Source organism: Ptychodera flava, chromosome 12, assembly GCF_041260155.1.
Source record: "Ptychodera flava strain L36383 chromosome 12, AS_Pfla_20210202, whole genome shotgun sequence".
NCBI lineage: Eukaryota > Metazoa > Hemichordata > Enteropneusta > Ptychoderidae > Ptychodera > Ptychodera flava.
In genome coordinates this window covers 37,697,621-37,710,894 of record NC_091939.1, presented here as the reverse complement: position 1 = coordinate 37,710,894, position 13,274 = coordinate 37,697,621, and the positions used below count along the sequence as shown (strand labels likewise).

Genomic DNA, 13,274 nt, shown 5'->3' with positions numbered 1-13,274 from the left:
GCATACATTGTTTTCCCCAAAGGTTATTGTTTTTTAGTTTTTTCACTCAAAACAGTTATAAGAACATGTTGCTAATTCACCAAGGTGATCTGTTTATGGCAATTTACAGCTGGGTATACTGGGTAAAGATTAGTGTCTTGTAATTTTGAAATTTGCATTTGCTTTCGTACAATCAGCCATCAGAGTGTCAACATCATGATTTTTGCATAAAGTATCAGCCTTTGTTCAAGTTTGTCAAGATATCTTCACTTAATCAGAAATTTTAGACACAGTCTTTAGGATATATTTATATTCCTCAGGCAAAAATTTAGGCAAATCTGTGGAGATGTCGCTAATTTATTCTTATTCATATTTGAATATTAGATACAAACTACCAAAAATAGAACTGAGAAAATCAACAATTTGTGTGAATGGCCATTGAATGCATCATCACACAATATAGCTGACAGTCCAACTCGTGCACAATTTTCTGTGAAATTTATTTAATCAGTGCTAAGTTGAAATGTTTTGCATCAGGTTTATGAATTTAGAACACATTTGGAACTGCAAATCATGTGAAAATGGCAAGAAATTATACTAACAGTAAAACAGCCATTGCTTGGTGTAAGCAGTTGGTGGTATTTTGGCTGCGTTCACAAATAACGATTGGGGGGGGGGGGGGCTGGAGGAATCTCGATTGAAATCTTATTTTTTTTCAGATCCCCCCCCCCCCCAAGTATCCTAAAAAATTTTCAAATGCCCCGCTCTATATGGTCAAAATTGTTCAAGTCCCCCCCCCCCCAACTATCACAGGCCCACATGTTTGTAAAGGATGTGAGCGCAGAAAAAATAAACATGTATTGCGCCGTTCTGCTCACAGGTGTTCAACACTACCTGTATTAGCACTTTTTATAGTCATATTCCCAAGGCAAGTTCTTTAAATGCATCAGTGAAATTTTTAGATTTATTGGTCTAAAAGCCAACTTGAGTTAATCCAACTCTGGCCAGGTCAATTGCTCCTGTTGAAGAGCACACAAAATGCAATCATTAGAGAGTACGAAAATTGTGAATTCTGGCTAATTGCCGTATTGCACAGTGACCTACCAAAAAATTGTTTCAAAACTACAAGACCTATATGAATTAGATGCTACTCAAAATTGACAATACCGGAAGGTTAAAATATTCCGCCCATCAAATAAATGTTTTAATCTCTGAAATTTTGGGTGTGATAATTGCAAATTTGGTTAAAAGTAAATAATTCCATTTGGTCATATATTTTTTCTTTTAGTCTTTACTATTCAAAGTTTTACATCTGTATCATTTTATAATAAGAGTGTGAAAATTTAGAAAATCAAGCATGTTGACCCCATCTTTTTTCTTTAATATTTGATTATTCTAATATGCCAGAATTCAAACATTTCTATGTTTTCTTCCATGTGTTGCTCTCTGGCCTGATCTTGTGTACAAGTGAGTTTCACTGTCATGAGTGTCATTTGACCAAAACTCTTCTTCAACTACCATGTACATAAGAGTTTGAGCTGTCTCTGTCACTGTTCAGGTATGCAGTGACAGTGACACTACCCATAGGCAGTAGCTGTATTAACTTTGATAATTTTGGCAATATTTTTGTTCAGTTTTACAACTGCGTCCTTGTTCTACTCCCTACAGCATGTTGAATTGTCCAGTATTCAGCTTGCTATCACAGCCTATGTATGTGTACCATGCATTTGTATCACTGACAACTGACTGTCAGTCTGGACTCCAATTAAATTATCACCAAATACATATTTATATTTATATATACAGGCTTCGTCGACAAACTAAATATTGTGTGTTTGAGCATGCTGTAGGGAGATAGCAAGAAACTGTAGTTGTTATATTGCATAGAAATATTGCAGAAATCATTAACAGTTGCAGCTTCTGCCCTGTTACGAGGCTCAAGTTTGTTTTTTTACGACAAATCACACGTTTAGATTTTTTCGAGATAAAAGTCATGAAATGTGACAAAATGGTTCTAGATTTTGTTAAATTATTACTAACATTACAACATTTTGAGAACATAAAAAATGTTATTCATTTTTCATTGAATTACCTACGAAAACTTGGAATTGGAAAATGTAAAACTCAAAAGGGACCCAAAAATTTTCAAGTCCCCCCCCTACAGGTAGAGCAAAATTTCAAGTCCCCCCCTCTACTACCTGGTTACTATTGTTATAGATCAAGATGACAAATACCAAAACTTGCTTGAAAGAGTTTATCGAATAATATGTACTCCCATTAAACCCAATCAAAACTGGATTGAAAGAGTCTATCGGATGATATGTACTAAGGCTAAGGCTAAGATATTCTGATTTCCAATTTTCTCTTCAAACTCTTGACTCATACTAACTCTTTCAGTTATTTGAGCCAGACTTACAAGTCAGAGAACACACTCGTTGATGAATGATCAGAGATATCTGTCCCTGCTTTCTATTCAGTTCTAACCCACGCAATTCTTAATTCAAAAATCGTAGAAAGCTACCATCAGGGCATGGACTTGGGGGTGGAGGGGAGTCTGTCACTTCTTTTATTTGTCAGTCATAAAACAAATTTCTGTCAGTGTTCCTATTTTTCCAATTACCAAGTTACCACTGTATTTGGGACCTCAAGGTTCTACTAGGCTTTTGCTGCACGCGTAACTCATACAAGCCCAATGACCATTGTACCTGACTGAACGTTACAGGTTATCTTCACATCGAACACAAGTAGAATCTTGTTGCTGTCTACATTTGCTAGAATGGACACTCTGGTTTGAGGAGTGGACGGAGTCCTGGTTAGTGGCTGGCAGCATCCTGATACTGAACGAGGTCCTCAGCTTTGGATAAAATCAAACTTCAGAAAATTCTTGGTCATAGTGTAATCATAATATAACAATAAACATTGCAAAAACCATGGTCTGAAAGTTTCATATTGACCCTCATACTCTTGTTTATTGTTTTCCTATTTTGATGCATTTGTATGCTCCTGTTTACCCTTCTGCTATGGTCTCAGCAAATTTTCTAAGCATGGCGACGGTCCTTCTATGGAGGGACCGTGGTGTGGCCGTGGTTTGCTGTTCTTTACAGATCACACCATGTGGAGAATGATTTGCATAATTTCTTTATGGTTGTCAAGATATGGCTAATAATCCCGGACCTTAAGACAAAACAAAAATAATGACATGGGTTGTAGCTGGTATTTGCATTTTGTTTAATATTTCATGCAAATCCCAGTACAATGTGACCTGACACTTTTCGCTAAAGGAGGACCATGTTACAGTGGTTCAAAATTTGAAATAAGAAAAAAATTGTTAAGATTGATGGATGATCCTCGGCCTCTACATTGAGTCACTAAAATATAAAATATATATATATACTCGGCCTCTACATTGAGTCACTTAAATATAAAATATATATAAAATATATATATATATATATATATATATATATATATATATATATATATAAAATGGATAATTCAAGCCAAACAGATTTTGTTCCTTGAGTGTCATATCCACCTAACATGAACAACAGAGGACTGCTGGTTTATTTCTGCAAGGTGTTCACTTTCTGTGTTCAAAAAATAACACTGTACATTTAAATACCAAAACATCTTTTGCCAAAAAAATAGAAAAATAAAAAAGAATGGTGGAGTGTTTCCCTGTAAGAATGTATATCCACAACTTTCTCAGACTGAACCAGTTATTGCTTTCATTAACCATAGCACTGTAGGTGATATGAAGTTTTCAGAAACAGGAAACAGAGGAGCTAAGTAAAGTAACAACCCTGTAACCATTATGCTACACACTCAATATAACAAGGATGATATATAGGTAGTTTTTTACTACAGTATTTGGAATCTAATATGACATTATACAAATACAATGAATTCTTCAAGCAGTTGTAAAAGAGACTGCAAATGCCATTTACTGGTAGTGCCACATTTTCCATCCTTTCAAAATCAACTACAAAAATGTATTGCTATACAAAATTTAATGTCTCTCTTATTTCTTGTGCTTGGAGAATGTCAAAAATAAATGGCAGATGTGGAAACCGCATTGTTGGTAATGCACTTTATCAATTATCTCATTCATTTTTCTTGGCAGGAATATGATTGGTGTCAAAAATACAAACACATCATATACTTCACTTAGAGAAGCAAGTATATCATTTAGCTAATTGACTTGCAAAAATCCTTTCCAATTGTATTATAAATTATCATATTAATGGAAGTGTTTAAAGAAAAGCTGACTTCACTGGCCATGGTTGAGTTTGTTTTTTGGAGAGTTTCAAACCAGGACATGTTCAGTACAATATATTAATGTTAACGTTCATTTCTTTAGTATGGCTTATCAATAAAACCATTGTCGTATGTTGGTCATTATCAGCTTGACAAAATAGGAATTAGACCTTTCAGCCAAGACTCTCAACTTGATCTTCCAATATGTAAATAACAAGCCAATTTTCATTCATTGGTATTTTATCAGTGTACAATGAATGGGTTGTTTTGATAAAGATTTCCCCAATTAACCCACAAGTAGTCTGGAGAAATGTTCTTCTTTTTTGAAAATACATACAGCCTAAAACTGCTGGAAAATCCTTGAATTTTCAGTAATGTTATGTGTAATGAAAGTGTGGTAATGTAAATTACAGTGTGGCACAGAGTTGGACCATTCTCATGAATAGGTAAATTAAACTACATGTACAGACACCATAGTAATGAGTGTATTCAGTACAGACACCATAGCTTTGATACACAGTATATTCAGTACAGACACCACAGCTACATGTATACTGTATACACAGTGTATTCAGTGCAGACACCATAGCTTTGATACACAGTATTTTCAGTACAGACACCACAGCTATACTGTATAAACAGTATATTCAGTACAGACACCACAGCTACATGTATACTGTATACACAGTGTATTCAGTGCAGACACCATAGCTTTGATACACAGTATATTCAGTACAGACACCACAGCTATACTGTATACACTAGTATATTCAGTACAGACACCACAGCTACATGTATACTGTATACACAGTATATTCAGTACAGACACCACAGCTACATATATACTGTATACACAGTATATTCAGTCCTGATAGCCACCATAATACACAGTGTATTCAGTGCAGACACAATAGCTATGATACACAGTACATTCAATACAGATTACTATATTCAGTACAGGCATGTAATAGTTATTTACATGATGCACAATATATTCAGTACAGACATATTATACAGGAAATAAGCTGTAATTTGCTGCATCATAAACAGAAAATATTGTCAAATGTATTCTTGAAATCACGTTACATTTTGTTAGTTTTCAGGAAAACTTGGGGAATGTAATACTGTAAATAATAAAAAGATATTTTTTTAAAAAGAAGTTTTCACTTTATTATAAAAGTGTGGAAACACTGAGTATATTAGTTTTGATGTTGATCTAAATGAACCATTTAGGTTTCAATTTCCTAAAACATTGAGTGGACACCATTGAAAACTATAATAACTTGGAGCATTCATGGTACTAAGTATAAACTTGTCACTACATTGCTGTTATCAATGAAAGTGACGTGTTCGGAATAATTTTTTTTTCTTGTCGAACTATGAATGAGAATCAGTAAAGCAAATTAAACGTTTGTCTTGAGAGTTCCTTTCAACACCTGACTTTATACCAGTATGCCATCAGGGAGAAATATGCCAGAGATAAATAGTATTTTCATTTGTAAACATTTAATAAAGTGTAAAGAAGGTCACTATCATTACAATAAACATGATACTAATGCTTGCCTGACTGGTCATAGAGGGCAGTCTACTGAGAGAGCATGCATGCACACTGCATGCTTTGCTTTCTTGGTTTTGTCATTGCTCTCGATTGACCTCTGACCAATGCAAAATCTCCTCCCATAGTTAATGAATAGCCACCAACCACTTGAAAGAAAGAGTCAATATTGACTTAGGTAGGCACTGACTGAGTTGGCATATTTGAAGGCTCTACCCCAGTGTAGTGTTGATGTCCGTGGTTAATGTCATGCTCCGGATGTGTGATCAAGATTGAACTGACCACGTCTACCATTTCATTTGCTACCGTACTCTGAAATCGCCAAATGACTCGTGTTCACCATAGATGGTGTGTTTTACAATATTTGATAATGACATACACATTTCTTTATGAATAATTCCCATGAGCTATTTGTGACCTTTTCATCAATGAAATATTGACAATCAGTGCAAAAGAGTAGTTACATTTATCGCATTGTAAATTGTACTTTGGACACAGTGTTCATATTATCCATTTGAGATGACACATGCAGCGGTACTTTGCTCAAGTACGTGTCTATACTAACAGTAAGATAACATTCAATCCTCAGAACACAATTTTTTAAAGTTTTTGAAACATGTTTTAACCTTTTCAAAAATTATAGAGACAAAGTACAGGAAGGATTTTTGTCTTATTTATGCAAATGATTTTGAGTGAAGATTAAACCAAAAGATTTAAATTTCAAATATATTTTGCTCTGCATGTACCGTATATGCTTAATATGGTGCATTGAATATATGCATTATCAATATCATTAATTTAACTGGACATGCTGAGTGCCAAAGTATTTTCACGCTGTGCATCATTTCTTTGATACAACTGGCACTGATGCCATGGGTGTTGATATTTGAGATTGATTTTTATTTAAATGAAAAATTGTCTGCCCAAGTTCCATTATCCAGGTCAAAGCCACATGTATGTAATATACTACAAAAAATTGTAGCAAATTGGACCAAAATGTTTTAGCCTGATACAAGTAAAAAATGATTAGTTTACTGTTTTACAAAATATACAAATCACTACTTTAACATTAACTTAGTGTCTATATACATGGATGGCCAATTATGCACCAGCTTTCATCACCAGGCATACACAAATTTTCATAGATTAAGAATACCACTGACAATGGTCTGTGTATGGGTTTATGAATAGTTTTATCCATTTGCAGGTCTATTTGTGAATTTGCCAATAATTGAATCTATGCAGTGTCGACCTTCTGTTGATCGGTGTTTTAATGGTTTCAGGAATTGTATTTACTTTCTCCCTTGACAACCTGCAGATGTAAGGTCTCTCTAGTAGGCATGGTTTTCCTACCATATGTCATGTTGTCAGTATTCGCTGCACATCCATTTCATATGTTCATCATGTTGTTGCAAGATCGTCCAACTCAACTATTTGATACAAAGTCCCTGCTGTATAGCTATACAGGCTGCAGCACATGCAGACAGCACATACAAATGCAGACACGGCAAAACAGAGAGAAACCCATATTAATACATGCATCGACTACAGCATCCAGTATTATGAATGGTAGAAGGTCACGCCTTTGTCGTCCGTCTGACCCAAGCATATGTTCATGGACATAGCATACATGATTGTAGACAATTTCTATTTCAATCTAATTCAGGGATTTTCCTCACTCTTCTGTCAGGAGAAGTCGATTTTTTCCAATTTAAGCATCTTACATGTTCCAGACTTCATAGTATATCAATTCCAAATAGAATTTGAATGTATTTGCCTGGAATGGTTACGTGGCATGTTGAGTTGTTTGAAGAGCAAATAAAATCTTTGTGTTTCTAAGAGTTGGTGAAAGAAAATAATCCATTCACATATTATGTAAACGATTAGTAAACATGATCCATGCAACACATTGCTGTGTTTCTACCATTTTCACAAGTGTATGTCGGCCATGTCCTCTGATGTAACGTGGTTCTAGTGTTTGCATGTTTTAGCTTCTACTTACAGAGAAATTACATCAAAGCTGATATCTTGAATAACCATTCTACCTTTTAAAGTGCATAATATACCACACTAAAAACATATACATGCAGCCTTGAATATATGAGACTCAGTGTGAACTGGCTGTCATATTGGTTTTCACCATCTGAAGAAGGCCTCTATACACTCTGACAAACATGCTCCTGATATCAGTTTTTAGATCAAAGGTAGTGTCATCATCATAGGATCAGTTAGTCTTATGAAGAGCACACTTTCTACTATCAAATTGTAATCACAGTAAAAGTTGAGGGGCAGCAATCAAATTTTTTATAAACAAATGGCATCTATCTGCATTGTAAAAGCCACACTCACGGTCTTTGCAACAATTGATGTTGACATTGATAATAGTTCTTTGTTTTCATATGAAAGTTTCATGAAGTTAATCAATTTGTTTAGAGATAAACTGATAAAGAACCAGCCCCTTTAAGAACAGGATGCATGCTTGTAACATACATAGTACCTCTAATATGTTGATGCTAGGCTATATTAGAATATTATTTAGAAAGTCATCAACAGCAGTCATTCCCAAAAGACAGATCAAGAAATTTTGTAACAAACACAATTTTTTTAATTTAAAAGCAATTCTAATTTGCAAAGAAAAAAGTATACAATTGTACACATTTGCTGCAGCACAGATCCTCCGCAAAAAGACAGTGGCTGCATGAAGTAACACTGTGCCATAAAATCATAAAATCGATCAAGTCAAATCAGTCAACAATGTTTTGGGGTTTGTATTACTTGATGTCATATATCTACATGATTCTGATTGTCCTTGTGGGACGCCACATCTACATGATATCAATCAAGTGTGTACATGAATTGTGTAACTTGTTTATGTCAGAGTTAAAAATCATAAATGATCTCAAAGTGTTGTCTATTTGGTAAAATCCACTCACTTAAACCAACTTTATGCAAAATGACATGTCTACTGATTGGCCCTTACATCCATACTTTCACACTGTTTTGTTCAGGTATACTCTTTTTCTTTTCCAAATGTTAAACTTTTTCAAGCTTCTCACTATCGGTAGGCCATACACATCTACATGCAGCTGTATACGTGACTCCTATTTACTGAACACCTGTCAACCTTTACACTACTACCAACGTTGTCTTTATTGGATTAGTATAAGGCTGTGGTACACTACTAGCTTGTTTTAACATTGTTTTTATTTGATAAGTAAGGCTGTGGTACACTACTGGCAACATTGTTTTTATTGGATGAGTAAGGCTGTGGTACACTACTAGCAACATTGTTTTTATTGGATGAGTAAGGCTGTGGTACACTACTAGCAACATTGTTTTTATTTGATGAGTAAGGCTGTGGTACACTACTAGCAACATTGTTTTTATTGGATAAGTAAGGCTGTGGTACACTACTAGCAACATTATTTTTCATGGATGAGTAAGGCTGTGGTACACTACTAGTAACATTGTTTTTATTGGATGAGTAAGGCTGTGGTACACTACTAGCAACATTGTTTTTATTTGATGAGTAAGGCTGTGGTACACTACTAGCAACATTGTTTTTATTGGATGAGTAAGGCTGTGGTACACTACTAGCAACATTGTTTTTATATGATAAGTAAGGCTGTGGTACACTGCTAGGAACATTGTTTTTATTGGATAAGTAAGGCTGTGGTACACTACTAGCAACATTATTTTTCATGGATGAGTAAGGCTGTGGTACACTACTAGCAACATTGTTTTTATTGGATGAGTAAGGCTGTGGTACACTACTAGCAACATTGTTTTTATTTGATGAGTAAGGCTGTGGTACACTACTGGCAACATTGTTTTTATTGGATGAGTAAGGCTGTGGTACACTACTAGCAACATTGTTTTTATATGATAAGTAAGGCTGTGGTACACTGCTAGGAACATTGTTTTTATTGGATGAGTAAGGCTGTGGTACACTACTGGCAACATTGTTTTTATTTGATAAGTAAGGCTGTGGTACACTACTAGCAACATTGTTTTTATTGGATGAGTAAGGCTGTGGTACACTACTGGCAACATTGTTTTTATTTGATAAGTAAGGCTGTGGTACACTACTGGCAACATTGTTTTTATTGGATGAGTAAGGCTGTGGTACACTACTAGCAACATTGTTTTTATTTGATGAGTAAGGCTGTGGTACACTACTAGCAACATTGTTTTTATTGGATGAGTAAGGCTGTGGTACACTACTGGCAACATTGTCTTTATTGGATGAGTAAGGCTGTGGTACACTACTAGCAACATTGTTTTTATTGGATGAGTAAGGCTGTGGTACACTACTAGCAACATTGTTTTTATTGGATGAGTAAGGCTGTGGTACACTACTAGCAACATTGTTTTTATTGGATGAGTAAGGCTGTGGTACACTACTAGCAACATTGTTTTTATTGGATGAGTAAGGCTGTGGTACACTACTAGCAACATTGTTTTTATTGGATGAGTAAGGCTGTGGTACACTGCTAGCATCATTATTTTTATTGGATGAGTAAGGCTGTGGTACACTACTAGCAACATTGTTTTTCTTGGATGAGTAAGGCTGTGGTACACTACTAGCATCATTGTTTTTATTGGATAAGTAAGGCTGTGGTACACTGCTAGCAACATTGTTTTTCATGGATGAGTAAGGCTGTGGTACACTACTAGCAACATTGTTTTTATTGGATGAGTAAGGCTGTGGTACACTACTAGCAACATTGTTTTTATTGGATGAGTAAGGCTGTGGTACACTACTAGCAACATTGTTTTTATATGATGAGTAAGGCTGTGGTACACTACTAGCAACATTGTTTTTCTTGGATGAGTAAGGCTGTGGTACACTACTAGCAACATTGTTTTTATTGGATGAGTAAGGCTGTGGTACACTACTAGCAACATTGTTTTTATTGGATGAGTAAGGCTGTGGTACACTACTAGCAACATTGTTTTTATTGGATGAGTAAGGCTGTGGTACACTACTAGCAATATTGTTTTTATTGGATGAGTATATAAAGGCTGTGGTACAATAGTTTTGACAGTGGGACTTTTGTCTGTACTTCTCCTCTACCATGAGATTGCAGAAATGAAATTATGCCAGCGTCTATGATCATACTAATTACACAACAATTTCACCTGGTACAAAATCAAGCTGACATTATCATAAGGGTCACTGATTTTTACCACTTTTACTTCATGTATCCTCTACTAATGAATGGTTACACAACTGTAAATCTCCCTGATATTCATGGAAATTAAATTCTGTGCCTCTGCTGTTACGGTATATGAGCCTGAAACTGCTGAGCAAAATGTTGCTATTGACAGGTGAAGGAGGCTAGATTTCTTGAAGGGTGCAAAACTTTAAATAGTTTGGTTAAAGCCCAAGTGCTGCTAACTTTTGATGATAATTTCACCATTTTTATTTTGAACGTGAACCATAATTCCTTGTTCTTCTCCTCAAAGAATGTTGATATACACAGTATCCAGCTTGTCAACTCAGCCCTTAATGGTTGTAAACTGCATTGTTATTGTTGAAAAGTGACTTCTGGTCCGGACTAGAATTCAAATGTAAACAATAACCATGCATTTTACACATATAGACGCTAAGTTGACAAGCTAAATAGTGGGTTTTCAACATTCTTTGGGGAGTTGAATAAGAAGTTGCAATTGATTTATAAAATAAAAATAATGAAAAAACCATCAAAAGTTAGCAGCACTGGGGCTTTAAAATGGCATTGACAGACACAGTAAACCTATATTATTTGTTTGGCATACTGAGTTCCTTGTTTCATCCAGTTACTGCAGATGTTTTCAACACTTTTCTCTGACTCTCTTTTGACGTAACATTGTAAGTAATCTTAATTGTACAATCTACAATATTACATCACCTAACAAGACACACATAACTCTCAGAGGGATTATTATAGTGTGTTTCACTGAAGAGAGAAACTTTTATCTTCTCCAATTCAAGAAGACAACAGACTGCGCCATTACTTGTCTCTTAGGTAGATAGAGTGAAGGATGCATGCATATCAAAAGAGTGCATGGCTCCAGCTTCATTACAGAACATTCAATGTTTACCAGACTGTCCCCAACCTTGATGGCTCTTGTCTTCACATTTGCTGATTGATGAAAACAATGTAGTCCACAATTTGCATTGTGGATTGAATAGAAACTAAAAATCTACAAAGAGTTTTAAACACTAAAAATCTACAAACAAAAAGAGTTTTTAGATTTGATCAGAAATATCTTCCTTCTTTCTTTCTCATCTTGTTTCCAGTCAAAAGATAGTTTCCTAAATGTTGGACATAGTTTGCTGACTTACAATTATAATGCCAGCATACAGTTATTTATACATCACATAATTTAAATTACCATCTTATGTGACACCATATCAAATATAAAGTGGTTTTGTTTTCCTTTCAAACAAGGAATGACGTCAATATTGATGATAAAACTTCCAGCAGTAATTACATTACTATTCAGTAGGATTAGTAAAATCATATTGAATGCAATTGTTGTGTCAAAACAAGGATTCAGAGGGAGATATAATGATTTAATCATAGAAATAAGAATCTTTTGTTCAAACCCCACCCTGAAATCAATAAAAATGGCAGCCTTGTGTTGACAATCAGTGATCAATTAACCACAACTTGGATATTCCATTGACCTCAATAACAATACTGAAAGCAATAAGATAAAAAGACTACTGTAGACATTGCATGCAGTGCAATTTGTTTGCCTATATGGAAGCTGAAACTATAACAGCTGAAAATTAATGAATTACTAATGATTGTATTCATATAACTATATCAGTGCATCGTAGAAGTGCATCAGTTGATTAAAAGTCAAGGAACACTGACAAGTAATATTTGTGAATTTAAATGATGTGTTCTGATCCTTACCATCCAAATCTAAAAAGTTGAAAATCGGCAAAAAAATTGAAAGTGTGATGTCACAGATGACATCACAAATTATGTGACAAATTATGTCAATGATGATGTCACAGTTGGATTAAGTTTAATCAATATGAACTGTGTGTGTCCATTACTACATTGTGTATTGTGGCCTGTTTTTATCAGAATAGCTTGCCCTATTATGGCAGCTTTCAATACATGGAAAACAGACAATCAAAACAGTTGATGCAGTCATCGCCAACAGCTTGAAGTGTTAACACACTGTACCATACTAGCCAAGCCTTAATGCATGGAACAAGAATAATTGTATGGAAACATTGTGACATCAAATCAACTTGATGAAAGACTACATTGACATCCTTGAATTGTTGCCTGCTTGTATGCAATCTAGCAACAAAGTTAACTTGAAATTGCTCTCACTGTAGAATTCTCAGCTGATTCAGTTTTATCATTTTTGTAAACGAAACTTAAAGACATTAGAATTGTTAGGGAAGCTCTATTTGATTTCTGGAGGATGAAGGTTTTAAAAAAAGAGAGATTGTCAGCCAACCAAGGAGAGA

The 13,274-nt window shown here is 34.9% G+C and overlaps 2 protein-coding genes across 3 annotated transcripts in view; one reads left to right on the top strand and one right to left on the bottom strand.

Moving 5' to 3' along the window:
• The window catches only part of LOC139145789 (uncharacterized), a 65,553-nt gene that overhangs the window by 26,078 nt on the left and 26,201 nt on the right, over window positions 1-13,274 (top strand). The gene's annotated exons all lie outside the window — the stretch shown is intronic.
• On the bottom strand, window positions 8,973-10,871 carry LOC139145979 (uncharacterized). The gene has a single exon (XM_070717427.1). The coding sequence runs from the start codon at window positions 10,869-10,871 to the stop codon at window positions 8,973-8,975; it is 1,899 nt and encodes a 632-aa protein (XP_070573528.1).